Genomic DNA, 20,361 nt, shown 5'->3' with positions numbered 1-20,361 from the left:
TTAAGGTATACGACAAGTTTCACAGTAAAGTGACGAGCTTTGACAAAATACACCCTGATATCCAAGATGCTCTATGGCTATGAACCTCAAATTCTCACTGACATAAATGAATGGTCTATACAGGGACCTATTACTGTGTTAGGCCCCATTTACATGACTGTGTTTTTGGTCCGCATCCGATCTACATTTTTTGTGGATTGGATACGGACCCATTCATTTCAATGGGGCCGCAAAAAAATGCAGACAGCATAACGTGTGCTGCCCGCATCTGTAATTCCGCTCTGCAGTCTCGAAACAAAAAAAATCCTATTCTTGTCCGTTTCGCGGACAAGAATAGGCAGTTCTAACAGAGGGCAGGACATACCGATCTACAACGTGCACGGCCGGTATCCATGTTTTGCGGCTCCGCAATTTGCAGACCGCAAAAATGGCTAAGGCCATGTGCATGAGCGCTTAGTGTGAGGCACAAATGTCATCTGTTGCTAAAGGAAAGCCTCGGTATTACTATTTGTGTCTCATACGTAAAGCCGAACATTAAAATCCCCAAAGCTAGGAGTCATACCTATATGTGGTTTACTGGGAAAACTGGAAACTCCTCATTTATATTTTACAGGAAAAGTCAACAACTTAACTATGAGTCGCTATTCTATGTGACACTGTGACATTACCCTGCAATATGAACTCCCTGCTCGTATTACTGACCACAGAGGTTTTGGCTCACAAAGGGCTCAATTGAGACTGACTGACCTAAATTTGGAGTCCTACAAATCTCAGTGCTACTCATTAACTGAGGTTTAGCTGCACTTCCAAACTGCGAAGCTAAGGACAAAGTCATGAGGGAGGTCATCAGGACATTCCACCAAATATACATCTAAAATAGTTAGACCCTGAAGAATAAACCCTGAACATTATCACTGACAGGTTTGCTATTTAGGTCCATAAGGAGATTGATTGATGCATTATCAGTAGATTCAGCAATTTGGTCTACCTGACCCTCCCAACCTTCTTCTGGCCAGGACCAAAAATTATCTCTGACATAGTATATAAAAAGAAAGTATTACAAGGTGCTGACATCAAGACACTCTACTGGCAGCGACTTATCTCCCCTAGAGCAAAGGATCAGGCAGTTATAATCCAACTTCCTGATTCGTATCCCCCCCTGGCGTTAGATGGGCAGCTGGTCCTGCCTAAATTGGAAGTTTCAACCCATATACATGTGTATGGCCATCTTAAAGGGGTTCTCCAGGAACTACAGTAAGAAAATTAAAATACTTAAATATTACTTTATTATAAATATATTCCCAAATACCTTTTATTAGTTATAATGTCTCGTTTTGTCTGGGGAGCAATCTTTAGGAGAAAAGAAAATGGCCACCATCCTATTAGTACACACAAAACCTTTAAAGAAACCCTTGCATGCTTTGGTAATGGATATGATTTGGTGTTTTCTTGCTCACACAACTATTCTCTACTGGTCTAAGAGAAACTGAAGTAAATGTTCACATGTGCCTATTCCTTCATTACACTTCAACTAAAAGTATAGTCACATGGTAGAGAGGCAGGTGAGGTACCTATGGTCTACATTGATGGTTTAATTGTCACACATCATGTGATTGCAGTTACATACAATTTGCAATTAGCTAAACCACTGAGAACTGGAAAAAGTTTAGTTGATGTGATAAATTCCAGTCCCTTCTGAAAACTGTTGGTAGAAGGGCTAGAAGAGGCCACAAGCAATGGTGGTATAGGATACTGGCAATGACGATGCATTGAGAATGTTATTCTGACACTCATCAGTTCTCCTTATAACTTTTGGGACACCTTTAATGACAAACTGAATGCCATTAGGGGTATTCTTCATACAGCTGGTCAATGTAACACCATGGTACTGGCATGGTTGACCATCTCAGCTCAGTTAGACCAACTTTATCTGACTTGGTGGTGGTTTGATTGCCTACTGATCATTTATACAAGCCGTTTGACTGTGTAAGCATTACAAGGCTGCTTAGCAAAAAACGGTATTTGGAAACATTAGGCAATTCCATCCCCAACAGTTGAATTCTAACTCTTGCAGGAAGGGTGAGGTAAAGCCCCAGAGAAAATGTATGAGAATGGTTTTCATTCATTGTACATTGAGGTCCAGGAAAGAATATAGATAAATAAAAACAGGTGGAGAAGTACACTGTTTTCCGCTTGAAACCCTTCATGGAATAAATATTCTGACCCGAGGGACCACTTCACATGTGGGGCACATTCCCGTTTTATACAGTTGAACACAATTCTTGGCTAAAAACATTGAAGTAAATCTATTAAAATGTGCTGAAAACATACTGTAAGTGGGATGGATACACACATCATTAGTGCTACACATCACGTCTTCAATAACTTAATATGATCACTCATATCAGCTTCGTATCTGAATTCTTCTAGTAAAAAGAGAATGCCTAAAGTGGACAGCCTCTTTAAAGCCTAGTCATATGGCTGAATTATAAAATATATAGGCAGTATTTCTCTTTCACTTTTATGGGAGTTCCAAGAACAGCCAAGTGCTGTTGCCCGCCTGTCTTTGGGACTCCCATAGAAGTTAACAGAGAGATATTCATGCGTGACTTCCTCTCCTCTACACTACGTCCAGCAAACAGGGGTCCCATACTCCACATAGATGAGGTCTCAGAAGTTGGACCTTCATTTTTTGGAATTGCCATAAAGGATCAAGATGGGGATATCCAGGAGAATTCTGCTAACATCACAATTGTAGGAGTATTCAATGTTCATGTGGGAACCCCCCCCCCCCACCCCCCCTCTGTACTCTCGGAGAACCCTGATTCAGAATCATAGCATTAAAGGATGCTCACATGGGTAGAAATCACAAGGGAACATATTTCAGTAATAAATGACATATCGCACCATCTTGTGTTTCTTTTCAAAAAGCAGTAGCTTAAAGGCAGGATGCTGAATCTCCTTAAAGAGACCAGCCCTGTATGGAGACTTATTGGCAATGTGCCATGAGAAACAAATATGGAAAGAGGTATCTCCCAAGGAGATGTTTCCAGCTCTTGGAACTGGTCTCTTTAAAGAGATTCACCACCCTGCCAAAGCCGTATTCAAAGCATCGCACCCAGCCAAAATCTTACTCCGTACTGATGAGGGGCAAGTACCCTGAAACAGCTGTCTGTGGTTGGATATCTGGCTTGGCTGTTTTCTCTTGTCAAATCCAAAGGCTTGTTGGAGAGTTGGATTTTAAACTCATAGAGAGCCGCTTCCAAGAGGGAGATACCTCTTAGCAAAAAGCAGTAGAAAAGACTTGGGTGCTCAGATTATTCATCAAAATTACATTAGTAAATATTCTCCAGAAAAATAAACCCCAACGAATAGTTGTAGGGGTCTCTGTCATCTCATTTCACCATTTTCTTTTCCAGGTTTTCCAAGATTCTGGTTTCAAGTCAGTTTTGTGTCAAATGTTGGACCAGAGGTTTACCTCATTTGTATAGTTTCACCAGTTGTGCCAAAATGTGACGTCACCCCCAGATTAGTAATAGTTGTCACTACTTACCTCTGCAGACACTGCCTTGGGATACGACGGGCTCACTACAAGCAGCGCACAGCCTCTTCTTTTTCAGGACTTTCTCATAGAATATGTGACGCTCACCCCCCGTGGGCTGCAGAGGAAACAACATCAAGATTAAACATGAGACCAGAGACCACAAGTCTAACAGCATCAGTGGGAGACAAAATATTGGAATTTCTGTAACAACATCATGCTGAAATTATAGGTTTACAAATTATGATACAGTTTATCATAAATTTAGAAGACCCTAAGGAATGTTCACAGTTTAAGACTACATGCACACGAACGTTGTTTGTTTCCGTGTCTGTTCCGTTTCTTTTGCGGATAGGATGTGGACCCATTCATTTCAATGGGTCCGAAAAAAACCGTGTGCTGTCCGCATCAGTATGTCCGTTCCGTAGCCCCGCAAAAAAAAGGGTCCGTTCACATGTCCGTAGTGTACTACGGATTCTCAATACACCCAGCCGGCACCCTCATAGAACTGCCTATTCTTGTCCGCAATTGCAGACAAGAATAGGACATGTTTTTCCAGAGCTGCGGACCGGAAGATCGGGGAGTGCTCCGGAAATGCGGATGTGGACATAGAGAATGACGGAACGGGTGCGGACACATTCATGGACGTGTAAATGGACCCTTAGGCTACATGCACACGACCGTATGTGTTTTGCGGTCTGCAAATTGCAGATCCACAGAAAAAAAAACGCATGAAATACGTATGCCATCCGTTTTTTTTATGGATCCATTGTAACAATGCCTAAAACGGACAAGAATAGGACGTGTTTTATTTTTTTGGGGGGGCTTCGGAACGGACATACTGATGCGGACCGCACACGTTGTGCTTTCCGCATTTTTTGCGGACCCATTGAAATGAATGGGTCCACATCCTATCCGCAAAAAAAACGGAAAGGACACAAAAAACAAACAACGTTCGTGTGCATGTAGCCTAAATAAGATGATTCTTAAAGGGAAGACACCACAAATACGTTCTTGGAAGCAATGGCTGAGTTTTGTCTGGACCTGATGAGGTCACATGCATCAAAAATGACCACTTCATACACCCCACATAATCACTAATCACTAGAAAAGCCACTGACATGCATCCGAAACAGTATATTAAATGGGGTAACCGAGACTTACTTTTCAGATCAGCCGAGCGTTGACTACCTGCACTTCTGCCAATCATCTATTTTCACAAGCTCTGGCGCCAGTACAGCTCCATCCACTTGTGAAAAGAGCCGATTGGGGAAGTGCTAGGAGTTGGACCTCTCTGAGCAGTGGGACATCCCTGTGGTCAACTTATCATTGGAGACCTTCGAAACCAAATGGCAGACTCAAAAATAGACAATGCTTTTAATATCCTAGCCCATGGATATTAAAGGTTATTATTTCTGAAGTTTATACACAGTGCATACACAGTTCCTCATCACATCAGAGTGGGTATTAGAAACTGTAATCTTTTTAATGTGGTGATAGGGACTCTGTGTTTAAATAGCCATCATTATGCCTGTGGACCCATCTCAATGTGGTGCCAATCAGGTTTATGACAAGGAAGTAGACAATAGCTAATGAAGAGAACAAAGAAACCAAGGTTTACCCTAGTATCTTATGGTATTCTGAATGTCATTTTTAGGTATATTGTTATGCATTTAGTATCAGCAACAAACTTTTTGGATGGTTTTCTGTTAATATCTATGAAAGTTCTTGTTGCCTGGTCACCAAAAAAGTCATATCACTCTCTGATGATCATTTTTCATAAAAAAATTTTTTTTATCCCCAGTGATGTAATTTAAATTGGATTCCCATGAGCAGAATATTGATGACGTATCCTCAGGATAGGTCACCATTATCAGATCAGGGGGGAATCCTCCCGACACTCCCGCCAATCAGCTGTTTTAAGAGGCTGCAGCCTTTTCCTAGGCCAGTGACATCACGTTCATTGGTCTCATGGTCTATGTGCAGTTCAGTCCCATTCAAGTGAATGGATCTGGGCTGCAATCCCAAGTACAGCCGCTATACAATGTACAGTGCCGTGCTTGTTATAATGAGAGGGGGCTGCAGCACTGAAACAGCTGATCGGCAGGGGTGACAGAAGTCAGATCCACACCGATCAGATATTGATGAACTATTCTGTGGATAGGTCATCAATATTGTACTCCAGGAAGACCGCTTTAGGGGAGATGCATTGAGGATATAAGTCCTTTTATGCAGATCACATTACCAGTTTCCAATGCATTACAGATGTAGGTGTGTCCTCCATTAGAACATACGTGTATTTTTATTTTAAACTAGAGTGATGACAGTAGAACGCATAAATTATGATATAATCCATATCACAATGAAGGCACAGATATCATTTAATCTTCTCAGCATGTTTGTACACATACTGGTATCACTCATGTGCCATATCAATGGTAAATTTTTACATGTATAGCATTGTTTGTACAGGATGATTGGTATTTTGCTTCTACTGCTTAGGCTTCGTTCACTTCACCGTTCAGCCTTTCCATTCTCCTGCTCCGTTTAGGAGCAGGAAAACGGAAAGGACGGAAAAGGCACATAACTGACGCCAAACTGAGTCAAACAGAGCCTAAGGACCCCATAGACTATAATGGGGTCCGTTATGTTTCCGCTCAGAAGATTTTTAAGCGGAGACAAAAGTAGTACATGCAGGACTTTTGTCTCCGCTTAAAAATCATCTTCTGAGCGGAAACATAACGGACCCCATTATAATCTATGGGGTCCTAAGGGCTCCGTTTGACTCAGTTTGGCATCAGTTATGTGCCTTTTCTGTCCTTTCCGTTCTCCTGCTCCTAAACGGAGCAGAAGAACGGAAAGGCTGAATGGTGATGTGAACGTAGCCTTACTGGTACGGATGTAGGAAGTCTTCAGTCTTCATGAACATAAGGGTCGTTGATCCAGGGAGTAATTCTGATTGCCTGATTAGAGTCTGGAAATAATTTTTCCCCTGAAATGAGGAACATTGTCTTGCACCTCATAGTTTTTTTTTCCTTCCTCTGGATCAACTTGCAGGATAACAGGCTGAACTAGATGGACAGATGTCTTTTTTCGGCCTTATAAACTATTACTATGTTACTATAATACAAATAGTCTAATTTTGGATTTTACTTAGGGAATGGCTAGTGACCTCTAATTACCAGAAGGAATAACATTATTTAAGGCTCACGAAGCAGGTAATTATTGGGAATGAACCACCACTCCCAATAATTGTCTACTCATCACAGGAGGTGAGAGCAGCAGCAAGAGTAAGATCTGCTACCCAGACATGATGATTTAGACATCCGCATCAGTGTTGTCTTTTCCGAATGAACGATTCCTGGGAAGGAGAATTTGTAACAAAAAAAATCGGTCCTATAATCATCGTCTTTAAAGGAACCTTTAGGATCGGTCATGGATATTAGATCGGTGGGGGTCTAACTTCCTCCGATCAGATGACTGAACTGTTTACAAGGCACAGCTCCATACTGAAATCTTACTGAAATCTTAAAAATGGTGAGGAAATGAAACAGATTATGTTGTGTAACTCTTCATCTTAGACACTTAAGTCCTACAGTACCTCTGGGACCCATACTTGTCTGGAGCACAGGTGTCCCCTGTTCTGCTATGGGTGACTGCCAGGCACATTCCAGGCAGAAAGTGAAGGAGAAGCAGCCACATGTCTCTCTTTACTGGAGTCTAAAAAGGCTATTGAAAAGCAGAGCAAGCTGAGTCAGCTGTTTCTATAACTCCTAAGACTTTAAGGGTATGACCACACTTTCCGGTTTCCTGATGTAGTTTTGGAAGCCAAAACCTGGAATGGATCATAAATGTAGAGAAATGAAAGGGGCAGATATGACTTCTCTTTTTTTAATTCACTTTGGGTTTTGGCTTTCAAAACTGCATCAGGAAACCTGACCATGTGGCCCACTCCACGAGAGGGCAGTGCACATGTGAATGGCCACTACTCCTCAAAGGTTGCAGGTTCTTTCATGCAGTTTTTGAAGCCAAGAGTGGATTAAAGTAACATCTGTCCTTAATACTTTCCATCCTTTTATGATCCATTCCTGATATTGGCTTCCAAAACTGCATAAAAAACCCTGAACATGTTAGGCTATGTATGCTGTGTATATACTAGTCCTGGTCCTTTAAGTGCTTGAGCATTCACAGTCACCATTGAAACAAATAGGAATTACAGATTCTAATGAGTGCTCTCACTGTCAAGTGGCCCCATCACAAACAAAAAAAATAGGGACTCGCCAGCTAAGATGAAATTCACACTAGTCCATATCCCTTATGGTAACCTGTCCCAGCAGTAACAACAAGGAAATCATTTTTCTCTTCTTCCTCTTCTGGGACCTATTCCTCTCACGTTAACAAATAGCAGCATGAATGGACACCTCTGACACCATGTGAATGGAGTCAGAAGGAGCAGTGATCTCTGCTGAGCAGGTGCTCATGTCAGAACAACCCATCCAGCTCTGCGGTTTGGAAATCTCTTTCCTGGGGACAGCTGTTCAACACGTTGAGTGCACAAGATGACATCACAATCATTTTACTCTCTTGGCTGCAGCAGAGCACAACGTATTCATCACGAAAGTTAAACTGACAATAAAAGCTGGGACAGCAAAACTGCAGTTACTGATTGTTTCCATCAAAGTAAAGTGTACAGATGCTAAAAAACTAACTGCTAAAGAAATGCTAAAAAAACAAATAATGCAAGTCAACGGAATGACGGCTATATTCTGTTCTATCTGTAAATAGCCACACTAGGAAACACTTTGCCCTGTATCTCCCTGGCAGGTAGCCGCAGTAGAGTCTGCCCATTGGATAAAGTGCACATAAGGGTTTGTTCACATTTTTATTTTAAGCTGGTTTAAATGGTAACAATAATGTTCACTGTAATAAGATTTATGATGAAACTCTGAAAGGCTCCAATAAAGGGCCATCTCAGCCATTTATGGTGGCAGCCAAAGGTGGCTGGGGTTACAGAAACAGCAGAGTGGGCTCCCATACAGCCCCTCTAAGTGGAGCATCGTGGCATTTCATGCTCCGATGCTCTGCCATGCCCTGCCCTGAATCGCGCAGGGCAAGGGCTTTTTCAGCAGATCCAGCAACGTATCGGGTCTCTGCTACGCAGAGGCTTCCGCCTAGCAGTATCATAGTTAATACGGTTGAAAAAAGACATAAGTCCATCAAGTTTAACCAAGGGATAGGTGGGGACGCGAATCCCAGAAGGAAGTGAGACTCAGATTTCTACACGTTTTCATAAGCATTAATGTAATTTACTTTTAAGAATTTATCTAAACCCTTTTTAAAACTGTCCACTGTTCCTGCTGTGACCACATCCTGAGGAAGTTTATTCCACAGATTCACAGTTCTTACAGTAAAGAAGCTTTGACGCTTCTGGAGACTGAACTTTTTCCTCTCCAATCGGAGGCAGTGACCCCTTGTCTTTTGAGGGCATTTTACATGGAACAGTTTTTCACCGTATTTTTTGTATGGTCCATTTATATACTTGTATAGGTTAATCATGTCCCCCCTTAGGCGTCTCTTCTCAAGACTAAATAAATTTAATTATTTTAATCTTTCTTGATAACTAAGACCCTCCATGCCCCTTATCAGTTTAGTCATTCTCCTCTGTACTTTTTCCAGCTGTAGTGCATCCTTTCTATGGACTGGTGCCCAGAACTGGACTGCGTATTCCAGATGAGGCCGCACCAACGCTTTGTAAAGTGGTAATATTACATCCCTGCCCCGCGAGTCCATGCCTCGTTTAATGCATGACAATATCCTGGTGGCCTTAGAAGCAGCTGATAGACATTGTGTGCTGTTATTTAATCTACCATCCACAAGGACACCCAAATCCTTCTCTATAAGCGAATCTCCCAGTGTTACATTCCCTAGGACATATGAAGCACAGAGATTATTACTACCAAGATGCATAACTTTACATTTGTCCACATTGAACCTCATTTGCCAAGTTGATGCCCAATCACTCAGAGTGTTTAAGTCAGCTTGTATTTTATGGACATCTTCCATAGACTGCACAGTACTAAACAGCTTAGTGTTATCTGCAAAAATAGCAATGGTGCTATTAATCCCGTCCTCGATATCATTAATAAATAAATTTAATAATAGAGGACCCAGCACTGAACCTTCGGGTACACTACTTATAACCCCGGACCATTCTGAATAGAAATCATTGACCACAACTCTCTGGACACGGTCCTTCAACTAGTTTTAAATTCAATTACAAACTATACTTTCCAAGCCTATAGGTATATAATTACCTGTGGAGGACCTAGATCCTTTTTTGAATATGGACACCACATTTGCCTTGCGCCAATCACTTGGCACTGTACCAGTTCACCGTCACTAATGGGCAGGCTTTATCGCTCCGCCTAGGAGAGACCCAATACGTCACTGGATCTGCTGAAAAAGCCCAGGACCCTGAAATGCCCCGATGCTCCACTCAGAGGGGCTTCCTGGGTGAAGAAGGGGATATGTCCGGGTTCAGCTCTGAACACGAACAACCCATTTATGCCTTGCCCTGGCCACTTAAAGAAGCAGAATAAAACGTCATACTGCTTGCTTATCTAACTCTTTTACAGAAAACAATACATATTTCAGGTGCGGCAGGCATTTAATATGGGCTTGTAAATACCCTTATAAACTGGTTTAATTGTACTCATTGTTTCCATAGTAATATATACAAAAGAGTTGCATGGTCTATTCAAAAGTAATTTCGATTTAAACTTTACACTCCCACAGCTATTCTTTAAGGGAATTGTTTTCAAAGACAAGTTCTTTGTGGATTAGGGGTTAAAATAATGCAATATTAAAAATTAACTAAGGGGGCATAATTGTCTTTGCCGAATGAACTGTGAAATCAGGGAGACTGAAGAAGTGTGCATTATTAGTATGATTCATTCAAAGCAGTCATTCTTCAAAGGTAGTCAAGGAAGGAGGTGACTGTGTCAGATGACCCCTCTTAGCTATGCTGAATGGCTGGTAGGTTCACATAGGGGAGGAGCGTATACAAGTCTGGATTATAGGGAGGGCAAATTAGCCAAATACACAACAACCCCCCCCCCCCCCCCATCCCCAGAACACCTTGAGTTCTCCACCTTTCGTTTTCTTGAGCACTTTTCAGACATTCTCATCAGCAAGAAATTGGACTTGAAATGTCATTCTTTGTTTCAGAGCTCTTACACTTGATGAAATGCTATGGCCAAGCTTTCATGTCTACTGCAATAGGTAGATGTCACAGCCAGACAGCTGAGAAACGCTCACAGGAGCTTTTCAGATCCTCCTCCTTGAATTTCTTTGTTTTGGTTTAGTTTCTCATCTCGTTAGTCTATCTCAGCTGTCATGCAGTCGGATTGATTGCTGCCCTTTAAATGCCTCCCCATAATGCAGTAGTGTGCGGCTGATACAACTTCCTGGAGTGTGTGCGCATGCTGTTTCCAGTCCTCAAGTCCTCAGTCGTCTGCAAGATAAGTGCTGGTTATGTATTTATGATTTTGTCTTTTCTGGATCCAGGAGACCCTGACTCCCTCCGTGTCAGTGTAAGGAGCCGGTGGTCGTGTCCCTTCACTATTGTAGGGTCTTCAGGTAATAGATAGCCGTGGAACGTGGATATGCGCCCATCCACCTTTGGGGTGTTCGCATAGGCTGAGCAGTGAGGGAGAGCGGCAGGTCTATTGCAGGGGTCTCCCTTTGTTCCTTAGTTGTGGATCCAGAGAGACATTGTTTATTTGGTATTGTCTTGTCTCCTGTACACCATCCGTGACATTATCAGCCGCCAAAACCGTCTCAAGCATGGATCCGGTTTCACTTTTGGCTGAACGCTTTCAGGGTCTTTCTTTGGAGGTAGCTGATCTCCGTAAGACTTTTTCTCAGTTTCAAGTGACCGGTTCAGCTTGCGTTCATGGAGTTTGTGATGAGCCTAAGATCTCGCTTCCGGATACGTTCTCCGGGGGTAGTGAGAATTTTGTGCGTTTTAGAGAGGCTTGCAAACTCCATTTTTGCCTTCTTCCCCATTCTTCTGGTGATGAAGAACGGAGGGTGGGGATCATTATATCGCTGCTCAGGGGTAACGCTCAGTCCTGGGCCTTTTCGCTGCCGGAGGGGGCACGGCCCCTTCGTTCAGTGGATGAATTCTTTTTAGCCCTGGGTCAGATATATGATGATCCGGATCGTATTGCTCTGGCTGAGTCTAGACTACGTCTGTTATGCCAGGGTAAACAATCCGCAGAGATATACTGTTCAGAATTTCGGAGATGGGCAGCAGATACGGGTTGGAATGATGCTGCACTCCGAAGTCAATTTTGCTATGGTCTTTCAGAGGGATTGAAAGATGCATTTGCCTTTCATGAAAGACCTACCTCCTTGGATTCTGCTATGTCTCAGGCTGTTCGTATTGACAGGCGTCTTAGAGAGAGAGGAGAGATCTCTCCTTCCTGTCATACTCAGTCCCGGGACAGTTCAGCGGTCTCATTCTGTGCACAGGGGTCTCAGTCGCTGTCAGCCCCTTCTGAGCAGGAGTCCATGCAGCTGGGGTTGATTGCCTCTGACAATAGAAGATTCAGCCCGCAGGGGAGAGTTTGTTTTTGTTGTGGAGGTATAAATCATCTGGCAAATGTTTGTCCCTCTAGGAGATTCAGGCAGTTTTCTGGGAGTAATAAAGAGACAAAAAGGAAAAAATCTTTTAAAAATGTTCCGTCTGTTACTATTGGCAGGGTTGAGGTGGAAATTGAAGGTTTTCCGTTTGCTTGTAGTTCCCGTTTTGTCCTGCCTGCTAGGGTGGCGCTAGAGAGCAAGAGCATTTTTTGTGAGATTTTTGTGGATAGTGGAGCAGCTGTCAACCTCATTGATAATCAATTTACAATAACTCATGGTTTCCAGGTATGCACTTTGGGAAAAGATATTCCTGTTTTTGCTATTGATTCAGCTCCACTTTCTCAGAAATCCTTAAAGGGCATAGTTCACAATATCCGTTTAATTGTGAGTGATGCTCATGTTGAGGATGTGTCATGTTTCGTCCTTAGCGATTTGCCTACTCCTCTAGTGTTGGGGGTACCCTGGCTCACTAAACATAACCCCACCATTGATTGGCAAGCGAGGCAAATAAATGGTTGGAGTAACTTTTGCAGAGAGAATTGCCTCATAACATCTGTGTCTGAGGTTTCTACTAAGACTGTACCACCTTTCCTCTCTGAATTTTTGGATGTCTTCTCTGAGAGTGGAGTTCAGGGTTTACCTCCGCACAGGGAGTATGATTGCCCTATTAATCTCATCCCAGGCGCCAAGCTGCCTAAATCTCGTTTATACAATCTCTCCCAACCTGAGAGGGTCGCTATGCGTGCTTATATCTCTGAGAGTCTGAGAAAAGGACACATACGACCCTCGAAGTCACCTGTTGCCGCTGTTTTTTTCTTTGTTAAGAAAAAAGATGGTTCTTTAAGACCTTGTCTGGATTTCAGGGAGCTGAACAGTATCACTATTCGTGATCCTTATCCGCTTCCTCTGATCCCGGACCTGTTTAACCAGGTTGTTGGGGCTAAAGTCTTTTCCAAATTAGACCTAAGAGGGGCATACAACCTGGTTAGGGTCAGAGAAGGAGACGAATGGAAGACGGCTTTCAATACCCCTGAGGGCCATTTTGAGAATTTGGTTATGCCTTTTGGTTTGATGAATGCCCCAGCCGTTTTTCAGCATTTCGTCAACAGCATTTTTTATCATTTAATGGGAAAATTTGTATTAGTGTATTTGGATGACATTTTGATTTTTTTCTCCTGATTTCAAGACTCATAAGGAACACTTACGTCAGGTCTTGCTCATCCTGTGGGAGAATAAATTATACGCGAAACTGGAAAAATGTGTGTTTGCGGTTCCAGAGATCCAATTTCTGGGCTTTCTTGTCTCCGCTTCTGGTTTTCGCATGGACCCCGAGAAGGTCCGCGCTGTGCTTGAGTGGGAGCTTCCTGAGAATCAGAAGGCGCTGATGCGTTTTTTGGGCTTTGCTAATTATTACAGGAAATTTATTTTGAATTATTCCTCTGTTGTTAAACCACTCACTGATATGACCAGAAAGGGGGTAGATTTTTCTTCCTGGTCGGTAGAGGCGCGTAAGGCCTTTTCTAATATCAAGGAGAGTTTTGCTTCCGCTCCCATCCTAGTACAACCTGATATTTCGTTACCCTTCATAGTTGAGGTTGATGCTTCTGAGTTAGGGGTGGGTGCGGTCTTGTCTCAGGGTTCCTCTCCTGCCAAATGGCAACCGTGTGCCTTTTTCTCAAAGAAACTCTCCTCCGCAGAGAGAAATTATGATGTGGGAGATAGGGAATTGTTGGCCATCAAGTTGGCTTTTGAGGAATGGCACTATTGGCTAGAGGGAGCCAAGCGTCTGAACCCGAGAAAGGCCAGATGGTCTTTGTTCTTTTCAAGGTTTAATTTTGTTGTTACGTTCCGCCCTGGGGTTAAGAATGTGAAGGCAGATGCCCTGTCACATTGTTTTCCGGGAGGTGGGAATTTTGAAGACCCGGGTCCCATTTTGGCTGAAGGTGTGGTGGTCTCTGCTCTTTTTCCTGAATTGGAGGCAGAGGTGCAGGCAGCCCAGTCAGAAGCTCCTGATCTTTGTCCTCCTGGGAGGTTGTTTGTGCCTCTCGCTTTGAGACACAAGATTTTTAAAGAACACCACGATACGGTCCTTGCTGGGCACCCCGGGGGCAAGAGCCACACTGGATCTCATTGCTCGGAGATTCTGGTGGCCTGCGCTTCGTAAGTCGGTTGAGGGTTTTGTGGCAGCTTGCGAGACTTGCGCTCGTGCCAAGGTCCCTCATTCACGGCCATCAGGTCCTCTCCTTCCTTTGCCCATTCCTTCCCGTCCTTGGACACATCTGTCCATGGACTTCATAAGGGACTTGCCTCGTTCCTCGGGGAAGTCTGTGATTCTGGTGGTGGTGGACCGTTTTAGCAAAATGGTGCATTTTATCCCTTTTCCTGGTTTGCCCAATGCTAAGACGCTGGCGCAGGCATTTATTGACCACATTGTCAAATTGCATGGGATTCCTTCAGACATAGTCTCTGATAGGGGCACGCAGTTTGTTTCCAGATTCTGGAAGGCTTTCTGTTCTCGCTTGGGGGTTCGGTTGTCATTCTCTTCTGCTTTCCATCCGCAGTCGAATGGCCAGACGGAGCGCGTCAATCAGAATCTGGAGACATATCTGCGCTGTTTTGTGGCGGAGAATCAGGAGGATTGGTGTTCTTTTTTGTCCCTTGCTGAGTTTGCTTTAAATAACCGTCGTCAGGAGTCCTCTGATAAGTCACCATTTTTTGGTGCATATGGGTTTCATCCGCAGTTTGGGACTTTCTCGGGAGAGGGCTCTTCTGGTTTGCCTGATGAGGACAGATTCTCCTCGTCTTTGTCATCTATTTGGCAAAAGATTCAGGATAATCTAAAGAGCATGAGTGAGAGATATAAGCGTGTGGCGGATAAGAGACGTGTGCCTGGTCCGGACCTGAATGTTGGTGATCTGGTGTGGTTGTCTACCAAGAATATCAAATTGAAGGTTCCCTCCTGGAAGTTGGGTCCTAGGTTTATTGGGCCTTACAAGATCCTGTCTGTCATCAATCCTGTTGCCTACCGTCTTGATCTTCCTCAGACTTGGAAGATCCATAATGTTTTTCATAAGTCCCTATTGAAACCTTATGTTCAACCTATTGTACCCTCGCCTTTGCCTCCTCCTCCGATTATGGTTGATGGAAATCTTGAATTTCAGGTCTCTAGGATTGTGGATTCTCGTCTTGTCCGCGGTTCCCTCCAGTACCTCATTCATTGGGAGGGTTATGGTCCTGAGGAGAGGATGTGGGTCCCAGTGACGGACATTAAGGCCTCTCGTCTCATCAGGGCTTTCCATAGGTCCCATCCTGAGAAGGTGGGCTCTGAGTGTCCGGAGTCCACTCCTAGAGGGAGGGGTACTGTCACAGCCAGACAGCTGAGAAACGCTCACAGGAGCTTTTCAGATCCTCCTCCTTGAATTTCTTTGTTTTGGTTTAGTTTCTCATCTCGTTAGTCTATCTCAGCTGTCATGCAGTCGGATTGATTGCTGCCCTTTAAATGCCTCCCCATAATGCAGTAGTGTGCGGCTGATACAACTTCCTGGAGTGTGTGCGCATGCTGTTTCCAGTCCTCAAGTCCTCAGTCGTCTGCAAGATAAGTGCTGGTTATGTATTTATGATTTTGTCTTTTCTGGATCCAGGAGACCCTGACTCCCTCCGTGTCAGTGTAGGGAGCCGGTGGTCGTGTCCCTTCACTATTGTAGGGTCTTCAGGTAATAGATAGCCGAGGAACGTGGATATGCGCCCATCCACCTTTGGGGTGTTCGCATAGGCTGAGCAGTGAGGGAGAGCGGCAGGTCTATTGCAGGGGTCTCCCTTTGTCCCTTAGTTGTGGATCCAGAGAGACATTGTTTATTTGGTATTGTCTTGTCTCCTGTACACCATCCGTGACAGTAGAAGCGGTAAGTGGCTGCCAGAAGCCTCCCACTCTACTTACCTCTAGGGGAACAAATGATCGGGCATGTTAGAATACGACATAGCTCATCCTATTTTTCCCAAGCAGTAGACACTGGACATTAGAAAAAAAATTGGCTTTTACAATACTTTGTTAGGCTACTTTCACACTAGCGTTCGGAGCGGGTCCGTCTGATGTTTCATCAGACGGATCCGCTCCTATAATGCAGACGTTTGCATCCGTTCAGAACGGATCCGTCTGCATTATAACTTAGAAAAATTTCTAAGTGTGAAAGTAGTCTGAACGGATCCGTCCAGACTTTACATTGAAAGTCAATGGGGGCGGATCCGTTTGAAGATTGAGCCATACTGTGTCATCTTCAAACGGATCCGTCCCCATTGACTTACATTGTAAGTCTGGACGGATCCGCTTGCCTCCGCACACGGCCGGGTGGACACCCGAACGCTGCAAGCAGTGTTCAGGTGTCCGCCTGCTGAGCGGAGCAGAGGCTGAACGCTGGCAGACTGATGCATTCTCAGCGGATCCGCGTCCACTGAGAATGCATTAGGGCTGGACAGCTGCGTTCGGGGCCGCTTGTGAGCCCCTTCAAACGGAGCTCACGAGCGGACACCCGAACGCTAGTGTGAAAGTAGCCTTAGTAAATCTGGCAATAATCATTAGGAGTATTTTCAGTTTGTAGAACACATGGTAAGTGACATTTACCAACACTTATGAACACTTTTGGGGCAATGTAGAACAACAGACCATCCTGACAGAGACAATTTATATATGAGAAATGTCGGGAGACTTCTCCTGCACATTTTATACATCAAAGTGTTATGTGAAATGAACTGTTGTTCCTTACGCAAGTGGAAATTTTGAACCTGAAAAATCCTGTAAATGACCCAAAATAAATAGAAGAAATTCACAGCATAATGTGCCTTTCATCATATGCTTTTACATGAGCAAAAATTTTGGATACTTTTATACAGAATTTTATCTCAGAAAGAAAAAATAACCCCAAAACCTCTGAAATGTTTCCAGTGCTTTGCTTTTCAGGATCTGGTTTCTTAAGCTCTTGTGAACGTACTTTATGAAATTCTGGTAGGGAAACGCAGGCACATGAATGCTATAAAACTGCCAGGCATATTTTAATGTCTTGACCTGACCTCCTTCAACCTCGCTGGTGCTAAATCTTTCCATATGGTAATATATAACCAAGGAGAATAAGTCAGGTAACTCTTCACGAGGGTACCTAACAGCAATAACATTTCTAAGGGAGTTCTTATTGTATTTTATACATTCATTTATCCATCCCTATTGTATAACTAATGAAGTAAATGACAGACATAATACTAGTAATTACTATACATGGTCTGCATGGAGTTTCTATGTTCTCCACGTGTTTGTATGGGTTTCCTCCGGGTACTCGTTTCCGTCCACACTCGAAAGACATGAGGTGGGTATAGACGCTCCGATCCAACAGCTGATTGTTGGGAAGGAAGCGTTCCTTCCCGACATTCGGCTGCTCGCTCAGTGAAGGAGAACTCTGTATTTACATGCAGTAATCTCCTTCACAGTATGAGGACGAGGGGGTCGCTATCGCCATCGATTGTCCCCATACAGTTGCACTGTTACTGGGCAGCAGATCGCTGTTTAGACAGTATGATCTGCTGCCCAGTAATGTTGAACGAAGCAAAGCATTCGAAGCAGAATTCGGTCCGAAGTTTAGGAAAACGTCAATTCTAAACTAATCCAAACTTCCTTGCGCTTAGTGGTAACAAATCAGGTCTTTGTAAAATGGCGGCTGCATGAGTTACAAAGTGAAACTAAGTGTAGAGAACACAAGATCACCCATAGTGCTAAGAGCGTTGGGTTCGAGAAGTGGATATAGCACCTGTTTAAAAGTTCATTAAAGGTACCGCGTGGCCATTAACTATGAAGACCAACTATACAGTGCGGTCTTCATTATTAAATGAAAGGCAGCTGCGGGCTAATTGGCCGCGCGGTTCTTTACCGCAGCACGGCCACTCTGTGTGGCTGTACCCTAAGGCAAAGTGGCCTGGTTATATCTGATTTATAGCGATTCATGATGAATTCATTTGGAATGAATCAAATTTCTTGTTGAACTTCGGCGAAGTTGCCGAATCGAATTTTTCAAAACTTTGCTCATCTCTACTGTCCAGAAACGATAATTGGTGTGCATTCACAGGAACGTTCATTCCCGATAATCTGCCTGAAAATTGGGCCATGTAAATCTACCTATACTGATAGGGAACTTAGACTGTGAGCCCCACTGGGGGCAACAAGCCATGATAATGTCTATAAAGTGAGGCAGAATAAATCAGTGCTATATAAGTAAATAAATAAAATTAACATTTAACCCCTTCACACCCACCATCTGTTTTTATATGTCCTGTCAATGCATTGTGCTGCTAGGACGTATATATGCGTCCTCCGCTTTAATGACAAATCTCACGATATAGTGCTCTGCCATTACTCAGAATGGGCCAGCATATTGTCAGCCCGATCCTACTGAAGTGACAGGGAGTTGAAAAGATCAGCTCCTCGCCACAAAAAGTACAAGACATAGTGATCAAAAAAAGCCCATATTTTAACCAATGGAGGGTGACTTACAGGTATAAAAAAAATGGGTACCTTTGTTCTCGAGTATTACAAGGGGCAGACTGACCATTCAGGCACTCGGTCATGGACCAAGGGCCCGTGGCCACTATGGGGCCCAGTGGCGGTGGCAGTGGCAGGCAGAGATGAGCGCTTCCATTGTGGAAGCGCTCATGTCTATATTCATCTGTATCGCCATCGTCCGGACGGCAATACAGATGAACGGTGGGGAGCAGGGGAGAGGCGTCTCCCTTGCCCGTTCCTCTGATAGGCTACAGGCACTACGTCTGCAGCCTATCAGAGGCCGGTTCAGGCGGTGCGATGACATCATCGCGCCGCCTGAGCCGTACAGAGCAGGACACAGGCCAGAAGAGGCCTGCATCGCATCACTGAGAGTGTCATGGAGGTAAGTATAAGTGTTTATTGTTTTAATTATTTTTAGTATAGTATTGCAAGAAGGTGGGTGGGGGCCCTATGGAAAAGGAGGGGGGAAGGAGCACTATGGGGGCATCTATGGGGGTCCCTATATACTGGCACATTATGGGGGGCACTATGGAGGCATCTATTGGGGGCCCCTATATACTGGCACATTATGGGGGTGCACTATAGAGAAGGGGGAAAGAGCACTATGGGAGCATCTATTGGGGGCCTCTATATACTGGCACATTATGGGGGGACACTATGGCGAAGGGGGGGAAGGAGCACTATGGGGGCATCTAATGAGGGCCCTATATACTGGAACATTATGGGGGAGCACTATGGAGAAGGTGGGAAGGAGCACTATGGGGGATCTAATTAGGGCCTTATATACTGGCACATGGAGAATGGGTAGAAGGATCACAATGTGGGCATCTACTGGGGGCCCTATATATTGGCACACATTATGGGGGGCACTATGGAGAAGTGTGGGGGAAGGAGCACTATGGGGGCATCTAATGAGGGCCCTATATACTGGCACATTATGGGGGCACTATGGAGAAGGGGGAGGAGCACTATCACGGCATCTACTGGTGGTTCTATATAAAGGCACATTGTGGGGGGACACTATGGAGAAGTGGGGGAAGGATCACAATGGGGGCATCTACTGGGGGCCCTATATACTGGCAAATATTATGGGGGGCACAATGGGGGCTTCTACTGGTGGCCCTATATACTGGCACACATTATGGGGGGCACCCATTTTGGTGCCACTATGGGGAAGTGGGGAGAGAAGCATTATGGGGGCATCTATGTGGGGCAGTCTATAGGGGCATTTTATACTGGCACATTATGAAGGGCACTATGGGGGCATCTTCTGGGGGCACTATATAGGAGTATTTTATACTTTCACAAATTATAGGGGCACTATGGGCACCTTATCTCAACTGGGGGCACTAAGTGTTTTTGTAGTGGCACACAGTATGGGTCATTTGATCACATGAGGGCACTCTGGGGACATTGGCTCTACTGGGGGCACTAAGAGGAGTTTTTTTTTTTACTGCCACATAATAGGGCATTTTTTGTACTGCACATTATAAGGGGGCTTTATTACAACTGGGGGACTATGGCAGCATTATTACTTTTGGGACACAATTACTGTTGGGGGCACTGTATGAGCACTATTACTACTAAGTACACTCTGGCACATAATTATTAATACTATTGCTGGGATTTTGGG

General features: G+C 44.1%; 1 protein-coding gene across 3 annotated transcripts in view; it reads right to left on the bottom strand.

Annotated features, from left to right (window-relative positions):
- TNS2 (tensin 2) overlaps positions 1-20,361 on the bottom strand; it is a 186,609-nt gene that overhangs the window by 80,321 nt on the left and 85,927 nt on the right. For all 3 annotated transcript variants that reach the window (XM_040425785.1, XM_040425787.1, XM_040425786.1), the window contains exon 2: positions 3,554-3,659. In XM_040425785.1, coding sequence (XP_040281719.1) covers positions 3,554-3,659 — 106 coding nt within the window. The remainder of the gene's footprint in view (positions 1-3,553; positions 3,660-20,361) is intronic.

Source organism: Bufo bufo, chromosome 3 (assembly GCF_905171765.1).
Source record: "Bufo bufo chromosome 3, aBufBuf1.1, whole genome shotgun sequence".
NCBI classification, from domain to species: Eukaryota; Metazoa; Chordata; class Amphibia; order Anura; family Bufonidae; genus Bufo; species Bufo bufo.
This window is presented reverse-complemented; position numbering and strand designations above follow the sequence as displayed.